General features: G+C 51.3%; 1 protein-coding gene across 2 annotated transcripts; it reads left to right on the plus strand.

Annotated features, from left to right (window-relative positions):
* Positions 1-1,926: 1,926 nt before the first annotated feature.
* LRRC59 (leucine rich repeat containing 59) lies at positions 1,927-10,608 on the plus strand. Of its 2 annotated transcripts, none has more exons than XM_077833926.1 (8): positions 1,927-1,996; positions 4,333-4,441; positions 5,002-5,061; positions 5,625-5,783; positions 6,154-6,258; positions 7,483-7,555; positions 8,886-9,059; positions 9,818-10,608. In XM_077833926.1, the coding sequence occupies exons 2-8, from the start codon at positions 4,337-4,339 to the stop codon at positions 10,060-10,062; spliced, it is 921 nt and encodes a 306-aa protein (XP_077690052.1). In that variant the 5' UTR covers positions 1,927-1,996; positions 4,333-4,336; the 3' UTR covers positions 10,063-10,608. The 2 variants fall into 2 exon arrangements, with proteins under 2 accessions (XP_077690052.1, XP_077690053.1); XM_077833927.1 differs by lacking the exon at positions 1,927-1,996 and adding an exon at positions 2,005-2,039.
* The last annotated feature ends 284 nt before the right edge of the window (positions 10,609-10,892 follow it).

The raw sequence follows: 10,892 nt of genomic DNA on the forward strand, positions 1-10,892 counted from the left end.
CAAGCTTTCTTTCGCCACAACTCCTTTGGGGTTGACCCTTCTTCCAGGCCTAGAACCCCAGGGCTTATTCTCCTTTGGATTTCTCCTTCTCTCCTCCCTGCTCCCAGCGAGCAACTGCAGATTCTGTCCCTGCAGCCTCTTTCTGCTGCAAACTTCCTGGCTCTATACTCCTGGCCAACTGGGCTTCTTGTTCAGTTAGATGTGGCTCACCCTCCAGATGCAGCCAGGTAACCTAACTGGCCCCTCAAACCCACATTAACCCCTTCATAGCCTGTGTGGGGTACATACCACATCACAAAGATCAGGAAACTGAGGCACAAGCAGCCCCATGGCAAGATAAGCAGGGGGAGACCACAGAATGCCAATTCCACAGAGAGCATAGATGCTAAATTATTGCCCCAGTTTAAGGAGACATAGCACTCCCTTTGATCCATGATACCTCAGTTACATCAGGGCCAAGGCTGGCCCCTTGGGTTTATTTTAGCATCCAAGCTTGTCACGTAAACAGAGATCAACACATGCGTGCAAAGGGATTTAGCATCCAGTATCTCATGGGCCCACTGAGGGCTCCTACCTCCCCAGAATAACGGGGCTTGACGTAGCCTGAAGAAAACCAAGCTAATAAATCTAGTAGCTGGAGGATGAAGTTGTTGCTTTGGGGGAAGGACCAATTTCAGGGGGAATAAACACCTGGATTTGAGTGAACATCTGAGGAAGATTAAAAATGTCTCAGAAGTGACGTGTGGCAGAGATCACAATGGTGGCCACTGGAGAACTCTTAAAACTCTCTGCATGGGAGAAATCCCAAAGTCTGAAACAGAAACTCGAGCAGTGACAGATACATTAAAGCGCTGTAGCTCTGCTACAGCTTTAATAACGGGGTTTCAGAGCCCCTGTCAGGCACAGCTACTAAGGGGAAACAATGTCACCCTCAACTGTTTTAAACAAAGCAGTACTAGCAAGGGCCTTCTCTCCCCCCTTGCCATCTCTCCCCCCTCACCTCCTGGTCCCCCTGCCACCTCTGCCCCCCACTCAGACCTTTACCCCTCCCCTCTCCACCTCTCCCCGCTCGCCCCCTGCTCCCACCTTCACACCTCCCCCATCTCCCTGCCACTTGCTCCCACCTTCACCCCTCCCCTCTCCCCGCTCATCCCCTGCTCCCACCTTCACACCTCCCCCATCTCCCCGTCACTTGCTCCCACCTCCACCTCTCCCCGCTCTCCCCCTGCTCCCACCTTCACCCCTCCCCCTTCTCCCCCGCCACCTGCTCCCACCTTCACCCCTCCCCCTCCACCTCTCCCCACTAATCCCCTGCTCCCACCTTCACCCCTCCCCGCTCTCCCCCTGCTCCCACCTTCACACCTCCCCCATCTCCCCGTCACTTGCTCCCACCTTCACCTCTCCACCTCTCCCCGCTCTCCCCCTGCTCCCACCTTCACACCTCCCCCTTCTCCCCCGCCACCTGCTCCCACCTTCACCCCTCCCCTCTCCACCTCTCCCCGCTCTCCCCCTGCTCCCACCTTCACCCCTCCCCCTTCTCCCCCGCCACCTGCTCCCACCTTCACCCCTCCCCTCTCCACCTCTCCCCGCTCATCCCCTGCTCCCACCTTCACCCCTCCCCCTTCTCCCCCGCCACCTGCTCCCACCTTCACCCCTCCCCTCTCCACCTCTCCCCGCTCTCCCCCTGCTCCCACCTTCACACCTCCCCCATCTCCCCGTCACTTGCTCCCACCTTCACCCCTCCCCCTTCTCCCCCGCTCCCACCTTCACCCCTCCCCTCTCCCCGCTCGCCCCCTGCTCCCACTTTCAAGCACCTCCCCGCCCTTCGCTCGCTCAGCTGAGAGCCGCTGGCCCTGCAGAGGGCGACGCTCTGCCCCTCCTCCTCCGGCCTGAGCGTGGGGCCCTCTTGGCCACCCGGCCGGCTCGTTGGCGCTGGTGGGCGAAGACGGCGACGTGGATGCGGAAGTGGCTGGCAGCGGAGGAGCTGGGCGGCGCGGTGAGTGCAGGCCCCGGGGGGAAGGGTCGCTCCGCCGGCTCCGGTACGCGCCGCGGGGTGGGTCCCTGTGCGGGGGCGGCCGGGGGGGGGGGAAGGAGTGTTTGGGGGGCGGCCCCTGTGCGGGGGCGGCCGGGGGGGGGAAGGAGTATTGGGGGGTCCCTGTGCGGGGGCGGCCGGGGGGGAAGGGGTATTGGGGGGCGGCCCCAGTGCGGGGGCGGCCGGGGGGGGGAAGGAGTGTTTGGGGGGGGTCCCTGTGCGGGGGCGGCCGGGGGGGGGGAGGATTATTGGGGGCGGCCCCTGTGCGGGGGCGGCCGGGGGGGGGGAAGGATTATTGGGGGCGGCCCCTGTGCGGGGGCGGCCGGGGGTGGGAAGGAGTATTGGGGGCGGCCCCTGTGCGGGGGCGGCCGGGGGTGGGAAGGAGTATTGGGGGCGGCCCCTGTGCGGGGGCGGCCGGGGGTGGGAAGGAGTATTGGGGGCGGCCCCTGTGCGGGGGCGGCCGGGGGTGGGAAGGAGTATTGGGGGCGGCCCCTGTGCGGGGGCGGCCGGGGGGGGGGAAGGAGTATTGGGGGGGGGTCCCTGTGCGGGGGCGGCCGGGGGGGGGAAGGAGTTTTGGGGGCGGCCCCTGTGCGGGGGCGGCCGGGGGGGGGAAGGAGTTTTGGGGGCGGCCCCTGTGCGGGGGCGGCCGGGGGGGGGAAGGAGTTTTGGGGGCGGCCCCTGTGCGGGGGCGGCCGGGGGGGGGAAGGAGTTTTGGGGGCGGCCCCTGTGCGGGGGCGGCCGGGGGGGGGAAGGAGTTTTGGGGGCGGCCCCTGTGCGGGGGCGGCCGGGGGGGGAAGGAGTGTCGGGGGCGGCCCCTGTGCGGGGGCGGCCGGGGGGGGGGAAGGAGTATTGGGGGGCGGCCCCTGTGCGGGGGCGGCCGGGGGGGGGGAAGGAGTATTGGGGGGCGGCCCCTGTGCGGGGGCGGCCGGGCGGGGGAAGGAGTTTTGGGGGCGGCCCCTGTGCGGGGGCGGCCGGGGGGGGGGGGAAGGAGTGTCGGGGGCGGCCCCTGTGCGGGGGCGGCCGGAGGGGGGAAGGAGTGTTGGGGGGCGGCCCCTGTGCGGGGGCGGCCGGGGGGGGGGAAGGAGTGTTGGGGGGCGGCCCCTGTGCGGGGGCGGCCGGGGGGGGGGAAGGAGTGTTGGGGGGCGGCCCCTGTGCGGGGGCGGCGGGGGGGGGGAAGGAGTGTTGGGGGGCGGCCCCTGTGCGGGGGCGGCCGGGGGGGGGAAGGAGTTTTGGGGGGGGTCCCTGTGCGGGGGGCGGCCGGGGGGGGGAAAGGAGTTTTGGGGGGGGTCCCTGTGCGGGGGCGGCCGGGGGGGATGGGGTTGATAGGACTCGGGGTTGCCTTCTCTCTATGCAGTGCCTGTAAAGCCCCCGGCTAGAAGGTGCCTGGGGATGCGCCTCGCTCCTACCTTTGTGCTCCCCGCCCCCTTTACCAGAAGCAAAGGAATAAAAGCAGCAAAGTGGCAGCAGGATGCCCTGGGACAGTGAGGGAACTGAGCCAATGAACTGTTCAGCATTGCCGCCTCCCCTCTATCCAGTCACCCCCTCCACTCAGGATCATGTTACCCCTCTTGTACGTCTCCCCTTCAAACAGAGAGCTCTCTTCACAAACACGCTGGGGATATCCTGTGCCCATCCCCCAAAAACCTAAACCCTCGTGCTGTGGGACAAACAAACAGAAACTTCACAATGTTTTCACAGTGTCTAGATGCCCTGTTGCCAGGAACACCTACTTAGGCTGGCACTGGAGGAGGCTGGGTTCTTTCTGAGAAAATAAAACTCGTGGTCAGTCAGAAAAGTCTTGAAGGTGCACACCATGATCTATACTGGGGATCTCTATCAGGCGTCTCACGTCTAGGTTGCCAATCTATATCCAGCTTGAATTGGTAAAGAGGAACGACTAATAGTTGTTCCCATTTAGTGGGCTGTTCAGTAGCCTGTGCTAAATGAGTTGGTGGGCTGTCAATCCAGTTCCCAGTAGGCAGGTTGCAAAAACCACATCCTCAGCCTGAATTGGCAAACACTGGCACCTGGGCCAGAAAGATCTGAATGGCCCAGGGGGACCAAAATATCCCTGGCCTCTAAAGGAGGTTCTTAAAAGTTACAGTTGAGGCATACTTGTGGGGCATGACATCTGTCACTACTCCTGCTGTACTTGGTAGGTAGATACAGATGAAAAGAAAATCTGGAGGCTTGTTAAAATTTATTGGTGCCCCCTCCTCCATTCCCTGTCTTTTTCCCTTTCCAAGAATGGGAAGGCTCTTTGCTGAGCCACTTGAGACTCTGAATTTATCTCTCAATAGGATCATGGCCAAAGCTGGAGGAAAAGGAGTGAACCTGAAAGACAAACTTGATGGCAATGAATTGGACTTGAGCTTGAGTGACCTGAATGAAGTACCAGTCAAAGAACTGGTCAGTATCAGTCTTTCTTGGGGGATTTAAGGTATTGCAGGGGAGCCTCTGAACTTACACCTGGTCTTCGTGAATGTACTGGTTCTGGAGGTGGGGTGATTCCTGGGAATGCCTTGGGCCCTGTGTAAGTTTGGTGGGTTTTATCAGCTCTAGGTGTTGCCAGTTCTGTGTTTAAAGGCACACACTCTGTTTCTCCTGGTTTGAAAAGAAGGAGACACAACCTTGAACTCTTCCTTTCATCTTGACTTTCGGTGGTTGAAGTGACCTGAAGAAGAGAGGGCTCCCAACTGATCTAATAAATCTAGTAGATTGTGAGTTAAACTGATGCTTTGGGTAAAGAACCTGTTTCAGGGGGAGCAGTGTTCATAAGCCCCTGAATTTGAGCGAGATCTAAGAGTCTCAAAAGTAACTCGAATGGTAGCAACTGGGGAGTTCTTAAAACTCCATGTATGGGAGAAATCCCAAAGACTGAAACAGAAACTTAAACAGCAGGGTATCAAATGTGTTAAAGTACTGTAGCTTTGATATGGGTTTAATCTGGTTCCTTGGCTCTTTTTCAGGCTGCTCTTCCAAAGGCTACCATATTGGATTTGTCCTGTAACAACCTCACTTCCCTACCGGTAAGATGAGAGAGAAGCTTTGGAGGAGGGAGGGGTCTGTTTGGAAATATCTTTGGAAAGGTACAATCATCCTCTTGCCTGGGAGGACCAGGCTGGAGTGTTGTAACGAGCAGTTCTCTTAGCTTTGTGGGAGGATGAGTGACACTGCCACCATTACAGAGGGGTCAGTAGAGGTGACTGACTTTTACTGAGGATGGCTGGCATAATTAGCTGTACTTTCTCATAGAAAATGTGAGTGTACTCAGTGAAGATTATAGCAGCTTCCATTCCAAAGTGCTCTACCAGCTAGATACCAAAAGCACCATTGCATATCTTATTTTCATTGTAATTATATTGCTATGTGTAGTCCTATTTAGGAGAGTATCCACTGTTCCCTACTTCACAGTCCGAAGATAGAGGGGGAAGAAAGTAACTTTCCTCCATCACACAAACAGCTTTGTAATGAGTCCAAGTCCATGTAGATCTTCTTCAGTGTGCAGCATACGCTAGCTGTTATATCTGTTATTCCTTAGTAAAGATGATTGACAAACTTGTAAACTTCTTCACTCCTGTTTGGGTTCTAGTCGGACTTCTGCAGTTTGACCCATGTGGTGAAACTTGATCTGAGTAAAAATCAGCTTCAGCAGCTCCCCTCAGACTTTGGTCGCCTGGTTAACTTGCAGCACCTGGACCTCCTGAACAACCGATTAGTCATCTTACCAGTCAGTTTTGCACAGCTCAAGGTAAAACCCCTCCGCTCGGCAGTTTACGTAAGGCCTTGGAGTGCAGCCCAGAGTCCCACGATTCTTCTGAAGTTGATTTCTCTAGTAAAATGTCAGTCTCTCCGCCAGCAGACCACTGTGAGCTCCAAAATGTAACTGGGAGCTGCAGCTCTGCCCTTGATGCAACTTCCTCAGTTTTGTTACAATTAAACTCCTGCCTGAAATCTGCACTTGCCTCCCATATCTCTTTCATTCACGTGACAACTAAATAGATCTTTGTTTCTGCTTTGAACTCTCTAGAATAAATACAGCCTTGTTTGTGCTCTTTCTTTAACACTGTACTGATGCGTGACTACTTTAGCCTGGTCGCATTTGTGTTTCCTTTCTGCAGAATCTGAAGTGGTTGGATCTGAAGGACAACCCGTTGGATCCTATCCTGGCCAAAGTGGCAGGAGACTGCCTAGATGAGAAGCAATGTAAACAGGCTGCTATCCGAGTAAGGAACTGCTCTACATTTTATTCTTGTCTTCCTACATGGATTCCATGGCTGTTATTTCTCCTCCTCTTGCTTCTTTCAACATGGTAATTTTTAAGGTATCAGTCAGGAGGGCAATGAGGGAGGGGCTAATCCCATTCAAAGCCAATGTTAATCCTGCAATGATTTCACTAGTGTCATGACCCTGTTGATCTAGGAAGTGAGCTAAGCAGGGTGCTCAGCCTAAGGAGGCACTAAGAGCGAGCATTTAAATGTTGATCACTTGGAAAAAGATATACTGAGGAAAAATAATCCATATCCAGCTTTGCGGTTCTGAAGAAGTGCTGGCAATCTGTGGGCTTGTGTGAAGAGTTACTGCTGGGAGCCATGGAGCAGGGCTAGAGCAGTTGGAGCCTATGCTGCTGCTGCAATTCTCTCTCATTCCTGAGGCAGGGATCACATCCCCTCTTTCAGCCTTAGAAAAACCATGTGATCATGGAGCAGTGGATACACCTAATACCAGCGCACAGACTGCAAGGAGGATTTCTTTTTTTAATGGAGAGATTTTTGTCTGACCCTGAAGCAGCAGCTTTGGGATCGAAGTTGAGACAGCGCTCCAAACACTCAGCAAAGGCATGGAAGTCTCAGCGGAGCTGCACCAAATTGCACCAGCTGAGGATCTAGCCCAATGCAGATTTTATTAGACATTCCTTTATCAGACGTGTATGTATGCTGGTAGATGACATCATCTCTTGTGTAGAAAAGTCAAATCAGTGTCTATTGTCACAGCTTTCTTCACATTAACGTCTGTTACCTCACTTCCATGATCAAAGCCCAGTGTACTGTGAGGCAAGTTGGACCTAAAATGGGCAGCAAGGGCTCCTGGAGTCTGGCAGCCTCACTTAAATTAAGTGGTGGTTTGTATTATTCAGTTTCATGTTTAAGTCGTATAATCAGTATGGTGTCTCCTCTTGTTAAAATAAAATGAAATATTATCTTGTCCCAGCACTGAATGACAGGGTTTTTTTGTACGGACAATGCATACAGTCAATGTGGAGGTTGTGGCATCGGTGTAAGAGCCATTTGGGACTCACTTGTATTCTGCTACATAGAATTAGAAGTCAATCCCAGAGGAATGCATTCTTTCTCCCACTTACGGCTGCATTCTAATGCTGTTTCCATATTAAGAACACAATGCAATGAATCTGCTGCATAGATCTTATGCTATTGTTTTTAATCTTGAAGGTGCTGCAGCATATGAAAGCTATCCAGTCCGAGCAGGATCGAGAGAGGCAACGAAGGCTACAAGCAGAGCGAGGTAGGCAGATGAAGCCCCCACCCACTTACTGCTTTAGGCTCTTTTCTGCTTCCATTGACTACATATCCAAACCAGCTGATTCTGCCCTTCCACAGCAGCTAACAAAGACTGTTCCAAATATAATGGCACTGAGGACCTACAGAATATTTGTTTTGAATTGGAGGTGGAGGAAGAGATCCCTTGATAGCCAACTGCTTAACTCTGTGAAAGGGGAGAGAGGTCTGATCCACTCTAGAGGAGAGGCATGGGCCTCTGGAGGATCAGTTGATTAACCAAAAGAAGGCCTGATGGGTTGTGGGTTCCTGATATGTCTTGGGAGGCCCACTGAAACCTAGATGCTGATTTTACTTCAGTATATGTTGGGAAATGATTTCCATGCTGATACACCGTACTGGAGAACCGCCTCTCTTCTTAAAGGGGATCATTTTCCATAAGCACCTTCTTTTTCTTCCCTTCTTGAAAAGGTTTGAGTGCTGGAGCAAGAAAATGGGAGTCTTACTGCTATTCACTGTGAACATGTCACATAGGTCTTGTCTACACTGACAAAGTTCAGAGCTTTAATTCACCACAAGTAGAAGTGCTAGTGTAAAGAAGGTTCAGTTGTTTTACCTCAACAGTGCTAAAAAGGCATGAAGCCTGTCCACAAAGTGCTTGCACAAATGCTGTTACCATTGATGAATTATGGGTCCAAACTCTGAATGTAAATGAACCGTTAAAGGAACATTAATAAACTGGAAAATCACATTTGTCTGAAAACTCAAATACCGAAGATTACTATAGTTGAAAAGTTAGTGACAAACATTTATTTCAATATACTTTGTGCATTTGACAATACTCAGAGCATGGTCAGTTTCTCATTTGTGAAACAGACCCTTATGAATATGAATAGGGGGCAGAAGGACCCTTAATTTTTTTAAAAGAATTAAAAAACTACTAAGGGAATACTACATAAACAGTCCTCTATCAAACTAGGATTTCTTTAAAATTAGTCACATTAATAAAATTTAAGTTTACAGTGTCCCTTTAACCTTTGTGCTTCCATTTTATACATATGTAACAAGGGGACAGTGCCTCATATGTGGGGCTCAGTTAATGCTTGTCAGGTGCTGAGCTCTCTGGATGAGAGATGCTATTGAGAAAGTGTAGATTTTTCACTCACTCACATAAGACTGCTTCCAGGGGAGAACAGACCTGAAGGAGGAAGATGGGGAGTGCATGCAACACTTCTGGACAATAAAATGGGGCAGTTATTTCATTGCTTTACCTTCCCAGTGGGGAAGATGGAGTGCTGTTATTACAGAAGGAAAAAAATGTTTGTGTTGGTCCTCAGAAATGGAGAAGAAGCGTGAAGCAGAGCAGCGAGCAAGGGAGGCTCAGGAGAGGGAACTACGGAGGCGAGAGAAGGCAGAAGAGAAGGAACGAAGGAGACGGGAGTATGATGCACTAAGAGCGGCAAGGCAAGAGATGGAAACACAAACAAAAAAAGAAAGCAGTGAAATCCCAAGTAAGTTAATTGTAGATTCAATTGAGAGAGATCCACCAAGGAGCAGGTGTATTCTGTATAGTGTAACTGTTTTCATCTATATTTTGGCACAGCATAGGAGAAATAGGTGGAAGAGAATGAGCAAGAACCTTATCATTAAAGTGTACCTACCTCCAGCTCCACCACGCTTTTAATAGTGCCAGATTACGTAGCAAGATGTTAGGAAGTAGTCCCTTGTGTTGAATATGGTCATGGGGGTAGTGGAATCAGGCCACAGTGGCCGAGCTAGTTCAGAATCTTGGAACATATGAATAGCAGAACTTCAACATCTTTGCAATTGATGGAGCTCTTGATTACTTACCTGCATGATTCAAAGTTCTGCAATTGCTGCTAAGGAATATTTGCTCTGCGTTATAAAATTGAATGTACTTTAAAAATATCTGCAAAAAAGGCTTTTTAACATCAGTTTAATGCATTTCATCATCTTCAAAGCTGTTTGCAAGCATTATGGTTGTTTTCTGAGAGATCAAAAACATCTGCTTCTTGAAAAGAAATGTGTTTCATCCTTTGTGGATGGGGCAGGTGCATATGTTTAGAACTGAAGAAAGCCAGGGAAATCTGAAATGGTGTAGTAATTGTTTTCTTGTTTTGGGAGAGCTAAACACGTGGCACAGAATTTTAGCATAAGGGACTCAGATCTGCATGTTATAGGGGTACAGATTTCTCTTGATAAGTGACTTGGTCTTCCCATTCTCTTTCCCCCAATTATTTCATTACAGAGCTTTCATCAGTTTCTCATCCATCTCAGCTGCCCCGGCACAGGCGCTCCTGGTTCCAAGCATTGTTGAAGCTGCTGCTTTTGTTGTTCCTGTGTGCCCTTAGTACTGTGGCCGTTTGCCGCGTGACGGAGCTGCAGCGCCAGTCTCTGTGCGTCAGTGTGAACGTGCTCTATGAAGATGTGGTTACTGCTCTGCAAAGCCACAAAATTGTGCAAAATATATTACATCAGAACTCTCAGCAATGATGCTGCTACCTGGACATGTGCATTGTCAGCATCTCTTGCCACCATCGACACAGCCAGAATTCCTATGGAATTGTGTTCTGGTGAAACTGTCTTTAATCAGGCAGCACTGGATTTGCTGGTCCATTCAGAACAGAGCAGAACTACTGCTTAGATCATTTTTGTTGTGCTTGTGTCTCAGATGGTCTGCAACTCCTGTTGTTTGCTTATATTAAATTAGAACATGTTAAGACTTTCTCCCTCACTAATGGAGCAGGAGGTTGCCAGTCAGAGGAGTGAGGAAAGCCATAACCCATCTGGGTAACTATGGCCCTGTAAGGAGGTGGAGTATATCCATCTTCTTGCTGACACTTGCAAGAAGGTTCATGCAAACCTTTGCTAAAGTCAGGGGTGCGGTGGCTGTATGGTATAGAAATATACATAAGCCCATTCCAGGACCAATCAGAAGTATGTAGGATGGCTGTGTATTGATACATCAGAGTGGTGGAGTGATGAAATGCTATTGAAATAAGAATTGTCAGCTTTGTCAATATAACAGTTTTCGCAGCAGTTTGGTGTCTGACTCTGACCTGGATATTTACATTGTTTACATACATTTGTATAGTGCCTCAGTTTTGATTAGGAGCTTGCATGTGAACATATTTGACTATTACACCATAACGGGACCACTAATCTGAGCAAGCTAGTGTCAAAACAGCTATTCCGAGGAAAGACTTGATAGCCATGCACACTGGTTTTCCCTGAGAACCAGCGCAGGCTCCAGAAGGCCATGCTACAGCTAGCCATCAAAATAGAACTGTTCACCTCCAGTCTATGTTAGGAGCAGTATTAGT

Source organism: Eretmochelys imbricata, chromosome 14, assembly GCF_965152235.1.
Source record: "Eretmochelys imbricata isolate rEreImb1 chromosome 14, rEreImb1.hap1, whole genome shotgun sequence".
Taxonomy (NCBI): Eukaryota; Metazoa; Chordata; order Testudines; family Cheloniidae; genus Eretmochelys; species Eretmochelys imbricata.